This window comes from Babylonia areolata, chromosome 5 (genome assembly GCF_041734735.1).
Source record: "Babylonia areolata isolate BAREFJ2019XMU chromosome 5, ASM4173473v1, whole genome shotgun sequence".
Lineage (NCBI taxonomy): Eukaryota > Metazoa > Mollusca > Gastropoda > Neogastropoda > Buccinidae > Babylonia > Babylonia areolata.
In genome coordinates this window covers 41,575,695-41,593,744 of record NC_134880.1, presented here as the reverse complement: position 1 = coordinate 41,593,744, position 18,050 = coordinate 41,575,695, and the positions used below count along the sequence as shown (strand labels likewise).

At 41.5% G+C, this 18,050-nt stretch overlaps 1 protein-coding gene across 1 annotated transcript in view; it reads left to right on the top strand.

Annotated features, from left to right (window-relative positions):
* Positions 1 to 18,050, top strand: part of LOC143282074 (protein unc-13 homolog B-like) — a 269,862-nt gene that overhangs the window by 225,097 nt on the left and 26,715 nt on the right. Inside the window, 11 exon segments of the mRNA XM_076587535.1 lie at positions 1,019 to 1,125; positions 7,387 to 7,528; positions 11,149 to 11,190; positions 11,497 to 11,624; positions 12,330 to 12,445; positions 13,270 to 13,332; positions 13,873 to 13,973; positions 14,792 to 14,942; positions 15,548 to 15,616; positions 15,819 to 15,908; positions 16,627 to 16,889. Coding sequence (XP_076443650.1) covers positions 1,019 to 1,125; positions 7,387 to 7,528; positions 11,149 to 11,190; positions 11,497 to 11,624; positions 12,330 to 12,445; positions 13,270 to 13,332; positions 13,873 to 13,973; positions 14,792 to 14,942; positions 15,548 to 15,616; positions 15,819 to 15,908; positions 16,627 to 16,889 — 1,272 coding nt within the window.

Here is an 18,050-nt window from a genome sequence, read left to right as displayed (position 1 = left end):
TCTGCACCATGCACAGACATGGAATTATCAGTGAAGGCAAGTGCTTTTTGTTGAAACGGTGTAACTGTAGACAATTTGAATATCATATGAAACTATTTACTGCATGCAAAAATTATGGTCATAAAATGTTTGCAAGAAATCATCACAGTGCAATTTATTACGCTTGAGTACAATCCAGTATAAAAGAGTATTGTGCAATATAATATAGTGCAGAGCAGAGCAGTGTGAAAATCCATCTTTATTAATCCATTATGGTGAATCGGGTGTGTGTACACAATGCTTTAAACACTAAGTTTACACAGTTTGGGGCCATTTGCACAGTGCCACACACAACAGACATGTCATATGTAAGACATAAGTACATGGCTAACCTGTTGTTACAAGCTGTCGCTAATTTAAAGGTGCCATGACAGTATACCTGATATGTCCAGCTGTTTTACTGTGGGGTTTATGTTGCTTTTTAATGAGTTTGTCCACCAGTGGAACTTGAAAACACATACATTTATTTGACACCTGTTTTTGTATGGAGTAAAATTTTACAGATGTGTTTTGTTAACCTACTTCCTACATATGATGTATAGGTTGATAAAGAATAAAAGATGTAGACATTCCATGTAGAGATGATCAGTTTCCACCAGTGGAATTTAACGACTTCAAAAACATACTTTCGATTGACACCTGTTTTTGTATGGAGAAAAATTGATATTTTACATATGTATTTTATCAGCCAATGTCCCGCATATGCAGTATGAATTGATAAAGAAAAAAAGGTGTAGACTTTCCATGTAAAGATGGCCATTTTCCAACAATGGACTTAAAAAAAACTCACGCACTTTTTGATTGAAACCTATTTTTGTATGGAAAATGTGATATTTTACAGATATGCATTACCACCCAACTCCCCCCATGTGCTACACAGTTGATAAAGATGTAGACTTTTGATGTGCAGTTGATCATTTATGAGTTGTGAACTATTAAGATCAGTGTGACTGGCTGTGGATGTGACCGCTGTGTGCAGACAAGTGTTCAGTGTAGACAAAAAGTCCCACTCAGGGCACATGAAAGCCATGAAGCAGAGCGTGTTAGATGGAACCTCCAAGTGGTCAGCCAAAATAGCCATCACTGGTAAGACGTGGTCACCTGCCAGGGGAAGAAAGCAGCATGTGCTGTGCCAGTCTGCCCTCCTCAGGCAGTGGGCCTTGGATGTTGTCAGTAGCTGTTAGCGGGTGGCATGCCCTGTACCAAGCTTTTGTGCCTGGAGTCAGTCTCTGTGCTTTCCCTTTGAACTATGGATCGTTTTGGCTCTTTTTTTTTCTTTTTCTTTTCTGTTTCCGGTCTTACATGTAGTCGTCCCCCCCCCCCCCCTTTTTTTTTATACATACACAGAGTACTGTATGTCCACCCATGGATGTTTATTCTTGATTCCTATTTCTATACAGTTATCTTTTTTTCCATCCGCGCTTGTTTATTCATGATTCCTGTTGTTTTGTAGTTATCCTTGTCCCCTTTCCATGATTATTTATCCATTATTCCTCTTTGTTATGTAGTTTGGTTTTTTTCCTGTTCATGGATGTTTTCTTTAGAATGATTAGATGATCAAATGGTTAATTTTATATGCAGATGGCATGTAAGATGATTGCTTCTTTTTCTCCCAGATAATTTTGTTGCAGTTAGAGAATGGGATGGATATGGCTTTCAAACGTACTCCTTGAATTCATAGACAGAACTGTTGTAATGAAGGCATGGAGAACTGTTGTATTGAAGGCATGGCAGCATTGAGGTTTGATCACTTGTGTACTGTGTCATCAGTCAGCTTCATTCCCTAGTGTGTCTGAAAGATAATGAAAAAAAAAAGATGATGAGCAGCAACATGATCTTAGTCCTTAACATGTTCTGTCTAGTGCACCCAGTGGGATGGACAGTATCAGATATTCAGATGAATTATAGAAGTTACCTAAAATGACTTTAGAAAAATAAATAGGTGAATAAAACCTGCTACCCTAGATGTTTTATATCTGGCAGCTTGAAAGAATTTCATGTATGTGCAGGGACAGAGTGAAATTGTCACTTAAGTGTTATTTCCTGGTGTGCTGGGTAAGCTCCTGTGAGGCAAAGGATGGAATATGTTACCACCTTGTTGGTCTTGAAGGAGAAACACATCATTCTTGACTTGAGCAACACCCAGTGGCATAAACTGATATCCTATCTGTCATCACATGGAGGAAGATGGCAGAATGGTTAACTCTCTCCATACGAACGGCAAAAGAGACGACGTTAACAGCGTTTCACCCCAATTACCACCATCAAAATATTGCAAGCGGAAGGCTCTTATACTGAAGAGGTGAATGTTGACAAAGAATATCACAATTCTGACGGCGGAAGCTAAAGGTTGGGTCATTGAGACACCCACTGGACATCCGAGGGGTCTGTGTAGAGGAGAAGAGAGGACTGGCCGTACTGAGTGAGTTAAGACACTTTTCTGCCAGTCCAGTGTCCCTGAGGGCCTGGGTTTGAATCTTGGTCTCACCTTTTTTCCCCCAAGTTTGATTGGAAAATCTGCTCAAGGTTTGGTTTTTATATTATGTATGTGTGTACAACATGTGTAACCATATGTACACAGGAAGGTGGCATACATGAAAAAAAAGTTCTGAGTTCCCAAATTTAATTGGAAAATCAAACTGAGCATCTGGTCATTTGGATGAAATGATAAACTGAGGTCACATATGCAGCATGCACTTGGCGCACGAAAAAAGAACCCATGGCAAGATAAGTGTTGTCCTCGGGCAAAATTCTGTTGAAGGAATCCACTCTGAGAGGTACACAAATGTAAACGCATGCACTCAAAGCCTGACTAATGCATTGGGTTCATCTGGGTTATGCTGCTGGTCAGGCATCTGCCGAGCAGATGTGGTGTAGCGCATGTGGATTTCTCTGAATGCATTTCTAGTGATGCCTCCTACTGAAACTGAAACTCATCACAGCATCTGGGTAGGACAATGGTTGTGTACCTGTTCCCGTGATGATCTGTTCCAGACGACTGTTTAATCTTGTTGACCTTGCTGCACACGCACAGCACATGAAAGAAGCTCAGCAGAATCTGTTGAGGGGCACCTCCAAATGGTCAGCCCGACTCTGTGTCAAAGGTACACAGATTGGTTGCCTGGTCTCACAGGCACCTGTCAGTGAATGGGCCGTGTTTCTGGAAAGGGATGGATATTTTCATCACTGATCTGGCTGTTTCTGTCTTCAGATTGGCTGGCTTTTAATACTGCTTAATAAGTCTTTATCCTGGATCGATTTTCTTTAACAAAATCTTAACAAGAGCATGAGCAAAGCGATAGTGTCTTCCAAGAAATAACAATCTCTTACGTTAGCTCAGTTGTAGAGATAAAACATCTGCAGATTTGCTTTTCCAGAAAACTTTGTATAAACTAATATGCTTTTAAAGAAGGCTGTCTTCACATTGTTCGTCTGTATCTGTTCTCTGGCATAACAACAAAACTATTTATTCTGTGAGCTTATTTTCTTTTCAGTTTAATTTCTTGACCATTTATTTTGTCAGTCGACCTTTACATTCTGTTGAGAACTGCTGTGTACTCTTAGTCATATACCTGTGTGAGTATTCTCTATATTCTCGGATCACATGAATAATGTGGCACAGAAAAAGCATAAATGTGCAGTCCCTTTGGTTTTTCATTTTGAATTAATAAAATGACAATTCACCTATATTCTAACCCAAGAAAATCTCTCTCAATCTATCATTTCAGTTTTGTTTTTCAGGGTTATGTTTTTAATATTTCTTAAAGAATGAATTGTTTGTTATCTATTTGTATATATACTGCATTTTCCCAAACAGTTAACCATGTATGCTTCTCAAACATGTTTCTGAGCTGTACGCATTGATTTTGCTTACTTTGTCGTATTTGTTGTCCTCTTCATTTATAGTATGTTCCCAGCATAGCCACCCAACACAATTGGTGTCTGTCCTTTTTGTTTAGCAGTTGCCTTTTTTTTCTTTTTTTTTTCTGTTGTTTAGCTGTTTAGCTCAACTATCAGCTTGTGAGTAATGCTCAGCATCAGTGAGTTGTGCAGTAGTCTGCCTGAGTTAAGCACACACAGAAACTGTTGTCAGGAAATCACCAGGATCAAATTTCAGCCCTGTCTCACCTTTCACCACAGTTTGTACCTGCTGCTTGCATCACTTATGCACACAGCACACGGCCAAACATACATACACATGGATGCATGCACACACATAAATACACAACCATGCCACACATATGAAGACATGGTTCACACAAAAGTATATGTGGACTCATAAATGTTCTTGGCAAACACAAACACACACACAATTACACATCCACATATACATTCACGTGTACATACGCATGCGTGCACACACACACACACACACACACACACACACACATACACATACACACACGCACACACACATTTATACCCATGCATGTGCACATGCACACAATAATTATGCACACACACACACATCCCTGTGCAATACTATTCAATTATCCTCTGATCCACTCTCATTCATTTTCTCTCCAGTCCACGCATCATTCCACACATGGAGAAATACTATTTGTCATCAATATTTCTCTTTGAGCAGATCTGTCATACACCCCTACCCACCCCCTCCCTCTCTCTTTCTCACTTGCTGTCCCACCCCCTCCTCTCTCCATCTCTTTCTCTCTTCCTCGTCTCTTTCTCTTTGTCTCTGTACCTCTCTGTCAGTACTTTTCTCACATTCATTTTTCTCCTTGCTGATAAATAATTTACCACCTCATCAAACAAGTAGCTGACTCTCACAGTTTCCAGGTAATGGTCCCCTGTGTATTACTGATGAAGTTGCACTCTTGTTACACTGTTGACTCAGGTGCATGTGTACCTTGTTCAGAAAGGAGAGCTTGTCTGCTGTTCTGAATATGCATGCAAGCACATGTACACAAGTACACATGCACCCTTCAGCCACACTAATACATGTTTAGCTACCATATGCATCCATATGCTTGCACACACCCATGCATGCACACTTGCCTGGCACACACAGACAAGCATGCACATTTGCATGCATGCACACGCACACACACATGCGCACACGCACACGCACACTCATAAGACACACTCGTATGCATGTAGCATAAACACTTATGATATATACATTTCACATGCACACCTATGTGTACATGCGCACATACCACATGCACACACGCATGCATACACACGCACACAGACAACTGGCTAGTCATCAGACATTGATTGTGCCTCTGTGACTGCTGCTGGCTGTTGGCTAGAAATGTAAATGACTAGCTGGTTTCAAAAGAAAAAATCTTCGCAGAATCTGCTTTCATGCGAACCACTTTTAACACGAAAGGTTCATCTCTGTGCTGTCTGCCTGTCTATACTCTTCTCCCAGCTCCTTGTGCCTCTGTCGTGCCCCTTACCTTCCTTCTTTTGAAGTTTTTTGTCTTTTTTTTTTTTTTTTGTCTTTTTTTTTTAATAGTACTTAATTCTTTTTTTCTTTTTCTTGTACTTGATAATTGCGAATTTGTGCGTGTTTTTTGTTTTCTTGTTTGTTTGTTGTTTTTTGGTTGTGTGTGTGTGTGTGTTTCTTTCTTTTTTCTCTTTTTGTCCAGGGCTGGGTGAAATGAAGCATGTGTACTTGCTTATCTCATAACCCCGGTGAAATAAAATTTTGTTTTGTTTCGTTTTTTTTCGTTTCTGTCCCCCATCTTTCTCTCTCTCTCTCTCTCTCTCTCTCTCTCTCTCTCTCTCTCTCAGTGGCTTGTCATTTTCTCGTTTGCTCTCTCACCCAATCATTTCTGTTTATTACTTCCTGTTTGTGGCAGTGTAAGATATTATCTTTGTTAATACTGATGCATGATAATATCAATATCGTTTTACCAACGATATATTCTCAAATAAAAACCGTAGTTTTTCCGGCTTCTCTGGTAATGGTTAGGAATTGACAGTGTTTATCTTTGTTGATATTGAAACATGATAACAGTGTCAATATTGTTTTACATAGGACATATTTTCTTGTAAAAACTTAGTCTGTATTTTTTATGCCTTGTCTGGATTAACTCTACAGATTTAAACCATTAGTGGGCTGTGGATTGGCCACTTAACAGCTTAAAGTCACAGTCCTAGATAGTGTGGGATGGAGAGAGCTTTGAGCATAACTCAGTATGGATTTGAGCCATTAGTGGGCTTTCGATTGGCCGCTTGATAGCTTCAAGTCACAGTCCTCAAACACAGTACAACCATGACAATCAGAACTCTTAAGCCATTGATGTCTGTTTGTCTGAGATACTATTTGTTGGATGAAAATGTCCAGTGTTTGTCTTTCAGCGGCTGCAGTGCGTGTACCACTAAGAGAAGATAATAATAAGCATTGATGTGGGCCTGCATGTTCCTGATGTCTCTCCTTATATCTTTGTATGCCTTTCCTGTGCTTCATGTATACTTGCATGAACTTGTAACGCCATCATACTGTTGCTTCTGTCATGTAGTTATGTATGGTAACAGCAGTAAAGAAACTGTACATATAGTTCCCTTTTAAATATTCCTGATGTATGAATGCATTGTGAATAGATACAGGAACAGTTCCCTTTCATGTAAAAATGCATTTGATGCATTGTACATAAATGTCATCAGTCTCTGTGATAAATATTGTTTTTAGCACTCCACTGTCATAGACATGAGAGAAACTTGCAGTTGACTGAATTAAAATTAATATGCATGACTGGCATTGATGAGGTTTCTTGATGACTGAGTACTTTCTGAGTGAATATTATTGATGGATATGGTGACATAAACAATATGTTCCTGGTTTTATTTAAATGAATCGTGGATAAATCCCAGTTTTATTCCCAACTTTGAGTTGGATTTATCACTTTCACAGTTTCAGTGTGTTTGGTAGGTCCTTATGGACTTTGAGACACATGGAAATTATTGTATCACTTGCACTTTTGAAATGTTGTTATTGTTTTTCTCAGAGATTTTTACCACACCACACCACACTCAATTTAAAAGTAGAATTTAAACGTAATTTGATCTGACAGTTACAGTTAAATGTCTTTAGAAGTTGCACTTTTTCATTCGTGGATTTTTTTTTTAGTTTGTTTATGCTTTTGATGCAAATTGAAGAGAAAGGAATAAGGAAAGTAGTAATTACATGTTACTTGAGGCATGGTGGATGCTGGGGGTGGGGGAGGGGGGTGATTTTGGTCTAGAATCACAGTTTTGGAAAGAAGAACACACACGCACACATCACGCACGCGCGCGCACACACACACACACACACACATACCAAAACCACATCCCTGTCACCAACACTGATACCTGTTGGGGCGTGGGGGTGTGCAGTGATATCTGCCCAGGGTCTGACGGGCAAGGACAAGACTGGAACCAGCGACCCCTATGTCACCGTGCAGGTGGGCAAGGTGAAGAAACGCACCAAGACCGTCCCCCAGGAGCTGAACCCAGAGTGGAATGAAAAGTTCTACTTGTAAGTCACAACCCCGGCCACATTCCTGTAGCATGTATGTGGCACCTTTCTCATCAGCTGTTATGACCTAGGAAATTGTACTTGTGTAAGGGACAGATTCGGTAGTTTTGTTGTACAATAGATGACCTGTTCATATGCAGAATGCTGTATTCTGAATGCGGACATGATTTGTCTGTATTCTGGAAAAACAACAAGTCACCGCGTTCTCAAAATACGAAAAATAAATGGTCGTTTCACCACACACACACAAAAAAAAGAAATTCACACATTGTTGATTTTTTTCAGATTATCATAATGACTGCTTAGAAATGCATGTGCAAGCATTCTGTTGGAACCAAAATTTTAGAAAGGCTGTGAAATAAATTGGCAAAACAGAAATGAAAAGGATGTGTGAGGAACACCACCACCTAAGGTAAAATCAGCGCAGGTCTTATGTACAGCTATGTGACAAGCTCAGAGCTTTTTTTCTTTGGTCTATGTTTGTACTGTTTTATGACTGCGAGTAAATGTGACGTGGTTTTACTCATAAATTTGGGGTTTGGGGGGATATTTGGATGCCATAGCACTAATGGATTCTGGAGTAGACATGTCTGAATGGATGGATCTCATCCTTAAGCAGGTGTCTACCAGTATCTGTTTTAGAGTTGGCATGAAGTCCATACCAAAGTCAGTGACAAAAAAGCAAGTCAATCTGTTTGAATTTGAAACCACTTTACGAAACTTCCAGACCAGTGGAGAGAAGCCATCATCGTCCCCATCAGAAAGAAGCAGAAGGATAAGACTAAGAAGTCCAGCTATCGACCAATCAGCCTCCTGAGTTGTCTGGGCAAGGTGATGGAAAGGATGGTGAACACTCGACTCCTGAAACACCTTGAAGAAAACCACCTGCTCAGCAATACCCAATCAGCCTACAGGAAAAACCGCAGCACCGAAGACCAGCTGGTGTACCTTGCACAGGAGATAGAGACTGCCTTTCAAGAAAAGAAGAAGGTGCTTGCAGTCTTCGTGGACCTAACCAAGGCCTTCGACAAGGTCTGGAAGGCAGGACTTCTCCTGAAGCTCCTCAATAAGAAAGTGGAAGGGAAGATGTACCGCTGGATCCAGGATTTCCTCCAACACCGCAGGGCAAGGGTAAAACTCGACGGGAAAAACAGCCATCGGGTCACTCTACAGCAAGGTGCGCCGCAAGGAGGAGTCATTTCCCCTACACTTTTCCTCATCTTCATCGACGACATCGCTGAGAAGATCTCCAAGCATGTCTCCAGAGCCCTCCACGCTGATGACTTTGCTGCCTGGAGTGCTGCGGAATACCTCACGTCCGCCAGCCACAGAATGCAGGAAGCACTCAACCACGTGGGAACATGGGCCTCTGCCTGGGGAGTAGACATCAACACCACCAAGACAGTCTCAGCAATCTTCTCGCTGTCACCGATGTCAGAAACCTCCCACCTCAAACTGAACGGAATGCAGTTGAAACAGGATGACACGCCAATGTATCTGGGTGTGAAGCTCGACAAGCGATTGACATGGAACCCCCATCTCAAGGACATCGAGAGACGAGCAACCAGAAAACTGGCCATCCTGAAAAAACTCGCCGGGACCTCTTGGGGTGCCAACAGCAGCATACTGCAGAGGGTGTACACTGGAACTGTCAGGCCAACCCTGGAGTATGGCAGCACTGCCTGGGCCACGGCATCAGCAACCAACACAAGCCGCCTGAGCAAAGTTCAGAACGCAGGGCTACGGCTGATCACTGGCGGGATAAAGACGACTCCAGTTCAGGCGATGGAGAAACACACAGGCCTCCACCCACTCAAAGATAGACGAGAGGAAAAAGTCTTCATCCACAGCGAGAAGCTCCTGCGCATGCCAACTCACCCAATGCACGAAAAACTGAAGCACCCAACAAAGAACAGACTGAAGCGGACCAGCTTCAACCACCTCTCCAAGGCCCTGCACCGCCAACATGAAGACCTGCTGCCCTCATCCCCTGCCGAGATGGAAACACTCCCCGACTTCGAGGAACCGGCCGACCAACTGGAAGGAGTCTCAATCATCACAAAAGTCCCTGGCATCGACCAAAAGGACTGCCAAGCCCCTCCCCTGCTGAAAGCTCTGACATTGGAGATGATTGAGACTCGGTACAACCCCAGCGAATGGACGCACGTCTTCACAGATGGATCCTCGGAGGGAGCGGTGAAGAATGGAGGAGCAGGCATCTTCATCAGGCACACAGATGGAAGACTGACCCCTGGAGCCTTCCCCACAGGAAGAATCTCCTCGAACTACAGAGCGGAGACAGCAGCACTACTCCATGCTGCACAAGGCCTCAGGACGTCAGTCAACCCACCACCAAAGATAGCCTTCTTCACTGACTGCAGATCTCTCCTGCAGGGACTCCAGTCAACCAGAAACGAACAGCAGCTGACAAACATCAAAGCAGCCCTTCATGACCTTTCAAAACGGTCGACTGTCACTGTTCAGTGGGTTCCTTCTCACTGTGGGGTCATGGGGAACGAAAAGGCCGATGCTCTCTCCAAGGCAGGCAGCAAAATGAAGCAGTTCAGCCACCCCGTGACCTACAGAGAGGCCAGGACCATCATCCACAACCGTTACCAGAACCAGTGGAAGAGAAGGCTGGGTGCAAACAGTGGTGTCGATCCAATCCACCAGCTCCAGAGACACCAGCAGACAGTCCTCTTCAGACTGAGAACCGGCCACTGCCGACTACTGAGTCACCTTCACCGTATGAAGATCGCCCACACTGATGAGTGTCCATGTGGCACTGGACCCCAGACCCCTGAACACATCCTCCAACACTGCCCAACCCATGAAGCTCTACGGCGTCAAACCTGGCCAGGGGGCACGGAGCTACAGGCGCAGCTTTGGGGAGACCGCCACGACCTGGAGAAGACCGTGGGCTACATCGTGGCGACGGGGGTGACAGTCTGACGCAGCCAAAACATCGAACGCAGAAGAAGAAGAAGAAGAAGAAGAAACCACTTTACCATGGCCATGATACCATGTGGAATATTCAGTTGTTTGCAACATTTTCTGGCAGACAGACAGTCAAGCCAGAAAGCTAACAATGCTGTTCTCAACAGAACAGTTGGAAAGACTCATGCGTCCGCTTGTCAACACTGCTTAAACAATACAGCGATAATGATGATGGTTACGATGCAGTGATAATGATGATGATGATGATGATTGAGATGTTCGGGAGATATTTGTTGCTCCTATTTTCAGTGGAACCACTAGGTGCAAAGGACTCGAAGGGGAGGGGGGATTATTGCTCTGGTCTTAATTGCTTGGTAATGACAGTCGTTAGTCCTCAGCTCTTTATGTGTGAGATATTGAATGTACATATATGATATTTATATATGTGTGTGTGGGTTGGTGGTGGGTGGGTTCATGTACATTTGCACAGCTAAATTTCTGTTGTAGAATTTGTGGATGGGGTAGGTGTTTCCATGCTGAGAGTATGCGACAGTAAAAGAAGTAAGCAGGATATTATTTGAAAGTAAATAGTATGCTGGTATTTTCTCTATGTATGTGATTTTAGCATGTATGTTTCAAATGGAATACTTTTGACGCTCTTCTCTTTTCTCCTTCATCCACAGTGAATGCCACAACTCCTCTGACAGAATAAAGGTCCGCGTGTGGTGAGTATTGGTATGAATGGTGATGCTGCTTTGCACAGCTAATGAGCATGAATAATAAATAATGAAATCCAGTTCTGATAATAATCACTTCACAAGGTATTTGAAGAGCGTGTAGAGAAAACGATCCCTTCTAGGCTTGCTAAACTGTTCACCAGTAAATAATTCATCCACATTTTATGAGCAGTGTAATTACAGCAAAATAAGGAGGAGGATCGGTAATATTCAGTGTGTTTCAATGATGAATTTGATATAAGAAGAAAAACATTTCTCAAAAAACTGTGACCATGGACTGATGGTGTGTGGCAGGGATGAGGACAATGACCTCAAGTCCAAACTGAGACAGAAGTTGACACGTGAGTCAGACGACTTTCTGGGACAGACCATCATCGAGGTTCGAACCCTCAGTGGTGAAATGGATGTGTGGTACAGTTTAGGTAAGTATGTGGATCCCTACCCATGTTAATTTTGTTTTGGTAAAGACTACAACTGTACAAGCTTTGAAATCATGTCAGTGAGATTTTGACATCAGGCAAAGATACAGGATTTAATCTTCCATTTCATTGACTGGGTGTACTGATCATTAGAATGAACATAATGTTTTACTAGCTCATTATTATTTGATATTATTTGATAGTCTTGTGTGAACAGTCACTTCTTTCCTTTTTCTTTTATCTCCCATCTCCCTTGCTGTTACTGTTTCATGAAAGCAAAAATTGTCCACTCAGATCAACATCTTTCCAATTACGGCAGCAGACTTTGTTTTAAAAAAAAAAATAGATTTAAGTGCAGAAAATTATGCTGTCATTATAATCTTTATAAAAACATAGAAATAAATTCGAAATGCAAACTAACTTGATAAGAGAGAGAAAAACTGAATAGAGCATTCAGTCTATAAGTCTCAAACTTCTTTTTAAGACTGATGGTTTGGGTGTTAGATGTAAAAATGAAGTCCTCAATCAAGCATGTGCTCGATGCACCAGTGGTAACGAAGGAGTCATTATGAGTTGAAAGTCAGAAAAGAAAAAGAATGATATGCAACAGTGTGTATGCAACTGCTTCATCAGATTCTTCAGAGCTACAAAGAACAAACAAACAAAATCAGCTTTCACTGAGAGTGTATGATGGTGATGACATTTCAGAGAAACGTACAGACAAGTCTGCAGTGTCTGGTGCTATCCGACTTCACATCAGTGTGGAGATCAAGGGCGAGGAGAAGGTGGCCCCCTACCATGTACAGTACACCTGTCTTCATGAGGTAGGTCAGTCTGATGATGGACCTCATCCCTCTTCCCTCCTGTCTTGGTCACTTGTTTGCTCCTTTGTGCGGTACACTGTTCAAGTGTGTGCTTTCTCACTCTCTTTCGGTCTCTCTGGTTCTGTTTTTCTGTCAGTCAGTATGCTATTTCTTGCTGTGTCTCAGCAACTTTCAATTTTTCTGTCTGTCAGTATCTTTTCTCTGGCTGTCCCCCAACAACTGTTTTTTATTTTCCTGCCTGCCAATATACTCTTTGTCTGACTCTCTCATCAACTTTTTTTTTCTGTCAGTCAGTATCCTGTCTCTCAAAAATTGTTTTTATTTTCTGTCTTTCAGAACCATACAAAAGTATAGGCTTTACTTTTGTGTCAAAAATTTTGAAAACCATATCAACTGGAAGCATTTTCAGTTTGAAATATAACCTTTTGATCCCTGAAACCGCTCTTAGAACTTTTCCCGAAAGGGTGTCTACACATTTGGTCCATTTCAGTGAGGATGAAAAGATGACCCCAAGATAGTTGTAACAGGATTCAAACTTCAGCTCGGTGCCATTAAAGAACCATTTTTCACATCTCTTTATAAAGCCACCATTCTTAAAAACTACCACTTTGGTCTTGTCCATGTTAACAATCAACCCCCATCTTTTGCAATATCTTTTCAAACGGTTGATCTTTTTTTTGTTTTTGAAGGTCTGAGACAATAGCAATGTCATCAGAAGAAATACATCTAACTGGTCCCCAAGAATACCAATACCTCGTGACCCACAGTTGATCAGTTCGACTTGTAACTTGGTTGTAGCATAGTGTGTGTCATTTTCTGTTCAGAATCTCTTCCACTACCTGTGTGAGCAAGCTGGGGGAGAAGTCAAACTGCCAAATGCCAAAGGAGTAAGTACACTATTCTTTACCCCTTTCTTGTTTTACATCTTTGATTATGGTATTCAACAGTGTGCATTACATTGTTTTGTGATAGTATTTACCATCTTCATTACAGTAAAAAACTGAAAAATCATACTGAAAATAATAGTGGATTTCAGATAAAAATGGTGATAAGCAAGACATTAGTATCCTCCTTTGTTAAGCTGAATAACTGACCTTTTTTCTGTGTATCCTGAATAAAGTTTATAAGTTCTGATGTCATTTTAATAGTATTCCATATCATCACAATATTTTTTTTTTTCAAACTGGCAGCAGAGCTGTTCTTCCACCCATAAATTTCAGGAAGGTTTATTGACAGTGACACATAAACATCACTCCATTTCAGTGCAAGGGCAGAACTATCATCCTTGAGTTGGACAAATTTGCACTTTTCCTGACTTTACAAATGTTTATTATTTCATTATATTCTGTGTGCCATATATTTCAGTGTGTGTGTTAGCCATGCAGAAGTAGAAGTATGCTGACATTATTGTCATTTTATATTTTCAGCAAGATGAAGCATGGAAGGTGTATTTCGATGAACCAGGGCAGGAGATAGTGGATGAATTTGCCATGAGATACGGCATCGAGTCCATATACCAGGCCATGACGTGAGTCCTTTTCTTTCAAGCCATTTACATTAGATTATTATTTTGACCTAACTTTGATATAAAACTAGCATTTTGTCAAACCCAGCTTCACCCCTTGATGATTGATACATGTGACGATTGGCCATCGAAATTGTTTAGCTGAGATTTCTACATTGGGCTGAGAGTAATGTGTTGTGTGACTGGTTGAACTTCTCAACGACAAGGCTTGAACCCTCACTGCTTGAGAAAATTACTTCAGAATGTAAACTCCCAAGCGACTTTTTGTTGCATGGGTCCACAGTGGCACAGTGGGTTGCCAGCTGATTAGTTAACACTGATTACTCTGATTTGGAGAGTTTTCAGTCCTTGAAACTTCAGCTCAGAGATAGTTTGGGTGCTGATGTGCATATAAGCTGAATTCACAGGATATTGATTTAAATGGAACTTTTGTCAGGGCAAGTGAATAAAACTTCTACTGTGAGGACATCACATGGCCATTTGGTATATATGTGTAAGGTGTTGCTTATTCATCTTGTATTCAGATGACAACAATGTGCAGTTACTGGTGCAGTCAGTTTCAGTTTCAAGACGTCAGAGCATGCCGACAGATCCATATGCAGTACACATTTACTGTAAAAAAAAAAAAAAATTTTAATGTTAACTTTTTTTGAATCAGTAATTAATTTTCTAAAAAGCAGCAGCAGATGGTGACCAGGCCTTGAGAGCCTATCCTAGGTTTGTGTAAACAAAAAAGTGAATTAAAATGATGACAAAATTAACAAATAACCACATCATGCAGTCATGGAACCCCACACAAGCTGTCACATGTTGTGTCGCAGCCACTTCTCCTGCCTGTCCACCAAGTACATGTGTGCCGGAGTGCCCGCCCTCATGTCCACCCTCCTGGCCAACATCAACGCATTCTATGCACACACTGCCACCACCACTGCCGTCTCCGCCAGTGACCGCTTCGCTGCTTCCAACTTTGGGGTGAGTGCGCAGAGTTGGATGTTTTAGGGGTGTGCTGACCGGGTGAGACAATGATGGGTATGCGGGTGGGTAATGGAGCTTGTTTGGAATGATTGAACAAGGTGCATTGTACACCTGGCACAGTTTCAGTTGGTATTGAGTCATTTTGTGCCTGTGCTGGATTTTTGTTCGTGACTTTGGCTGCAGTTCCTTGTTTGTACTGTTTCAGTATGTCGTGTGAAGATGTTTACCACATTCTCTTTTTTCCCTTTTGGCTGTTTAAAAGAGGGCAGACTTGTATGTTTCTTGTTACATACTTTATTGACAGAGGTTTTGTTCCTTTTTTTTTTTTTTTTTTTTTTTTTAATACCAGCTTGTTGCAAAAGAGAGGGACACTGAGAAGGCATCTTGAAAGCTCATTGATAAATTTTACATGCTACAAGTCTATATCAGTTCAAAATTTGAGGCCTTTTTGAGTTTATTGTCTTTGCAATCTGTGCCAAGCAGTTGCAGAATACTGGAGCTAACAGGTTCAGAAGTGGACGGAACAGAAACTGTTTTTGTTTTGTTACAGCTTTTAGGCATGTTGCTTTCATGTATCAAACTGTGTATGTTTTATTTTGCAGAAAGAAAAGTTTGTCAAGTTGTTAGACCAGCTGCACAACTCCCTGAGGATAGACCTGTCCATGTACAGGGTAAGTTTGAGTGTGTGGGTGTGAGGGGGGCATGGTGTGTGTGTGTGTGTGTAGTGGTTGCGGGGTGCTTGTGTGATATGTGTATCATATTGTGATTGCACTTTTTTTTTCTGTGTGATTTTTGGAAGGAGGTACACATATGCATGTTTATACATGAATAATGAAATGTGGTGAGACAGTAAAACCATTTTGTGTCTTCCAGAACAACTTCCCTGCCTCAGATGCTGGCCGCATGAAAGACTTGAAATCCACAGTGGATCTTCTGACAAGTATCACATTCTTTCGCATGAAGGTAAGGCAAACTGCTGTCTGACTTGCACTGGTATTTAATGACAAAAACAGAGAAATGAGGGGCTGAAAGAAGAAAATATTTGATGTTAGTTTTTTGGGGTTTTTTTTAAGTCATCCTAAAAAAAATTTTTTTAAGTTCCATGAGATGTAATTGGTTTTTCTTCTGGTCTGCCAGCATTTTTCATTTTGCCTTGAACCAGTAGGATAGCAAATACTTGTTCTTTGTTAGTTATGATAGATATGTTTATTGAATGTTATGCGATTGGGGGAAATATTTTCCTTTACAAAGATAAAGCAACAGTCAAAGTGTTGGTATGCCAGCAGTCTTTTGTGGCAAAGTCAGAGGAGTCAAATACTGTTGTTGTTTTTTTCCTTTTGCTGCCCTGTTATGTGCACTGTTTTTCACTGGCATTACTCCCACGCCACTCATTCCAAGTACACCCCATACATGGCCTCACCAGGGTTCATCTGTGGCAGTCCTAGTGTTGGCAGGAGTCATAACAATTGAGCAGTTAACCTCAGTGTTACATGGATTATGATTATTGATATTTCTTCCTGTAGCTATCAGAGTACAGATGTCAGAACAAGACCCAGTATCCTTCTTTCTTGCATGAGGGCTGAATATGAAAAAAAAAAAAATTTTTCCTTAAGCAGCTATGCTTATTCCACTACCTCCATGAAATAAAAATTTGTGTCACTTCATTTCGTTTGGTGCCCAGGTCCAGGAGCTGAGCAGTCCCCCCAGGGCAGGCACTGTGGTGAAGGACTGTGTCATCGCCTGCATCAAGTCCACCTACAAGTTCCTCTTCGACAACTGCTACGAGCTTTACCAGAGGGAGTTCCAGACGGACCCCTCGGAGCAGACCATGACGGACCAGGATGGACCCTCCTCCCGCAGTCTTGACTTCTGGCACAAGCTGATCGCTTTGGTGGTCTCTGTCATAGAGGAGGACAAAAACAGCTACACTCCAGTATTAAACCAGTAAGTCCGCTGTAGAGTTATCTTTTTTAGTTGTTTTGTGTGTGTATGTGTGACTCTGAAATTAGGACATTTTGTTACCTATATTTCAATGATGATGTGAGGTGTGATGAATGTGCTGCTATGGAGGTCTATTTTGGTTTGGGACTACTTGACAAGGCTGTACTCTCACTCTGTAACCCAGCGTCAGCCAGGCTGAGAGATACAGACACCTGCAGTATTGGTCAGGAAATTATAGGCGCTCTGAAGACACATCTGTGTAGTGGACGACCCTTGACTGTGAGGTACCAGACTTCCCATTTGAGCCTGTAGCACACTCAGGTCTGGGTAGGAGCTGACCATGGGCCAGAAAAAAAAAACTTCTGATGGGGATCCAGTCTGTGTGCTCCTAGTCATCATCCTGTGACACAACCACTTTGCCAAGGTGGCTGGTGTCTACACTGGTTTCTATCCCACTGTGGTGGAGTAAGAGAGTACCCTGATTAATAAACAGATGAAAATTTTTGGGTGAAAGAAAAACTGGACCCTGTTTTATGGACTCTGTTGGAGATGACAGCTGGTGAGACTAACTGTACCAACTATGCAGATTTGTGTAGTTCTTTGAAAAACAGTGTATTTGTAAAGAATGATCAGAGGTTGAGTGGATTAAAAACTGAGTCTGTCATTGTAAAGTTTTAAGGATTTTTTTTCCCTAATCAGGTGCCATTAGTATTACAGATAATAATGTGTGGATACAGAGAAATAAACCAGTGTACAGTGTGCATGAAAGTGGGGTGTACGAGTGTTGAACAATCAGTGAATATTCATACAACTACTAAGACAACTGCTGCTGTTGCATGTCTTGGTGTTAGTACTGTTACTGCTTGTACAGTACTTTTCCCACTGATTCTAAAAGTGTCTGGGAAACAGAGATCACAGATGTTTGTAGTTGTATGTGTTCGTTCGTTCTTTTGCTTAACGCCTATCCACATTTGTGATTTTAGACGAAAATCCCATCATCTCCCACACCCTACCCATGCCTTGAATCATCACTACTTTCCCAGTATAAACGAAATAAATTAAACTAACTAGTCAACCAGTAGAATTACAACAAAGAGCCAATTGGGCTCCAAATTAAACTGAACTATTTCAAACACATGTTGATTATCATATAAGACATTTCTA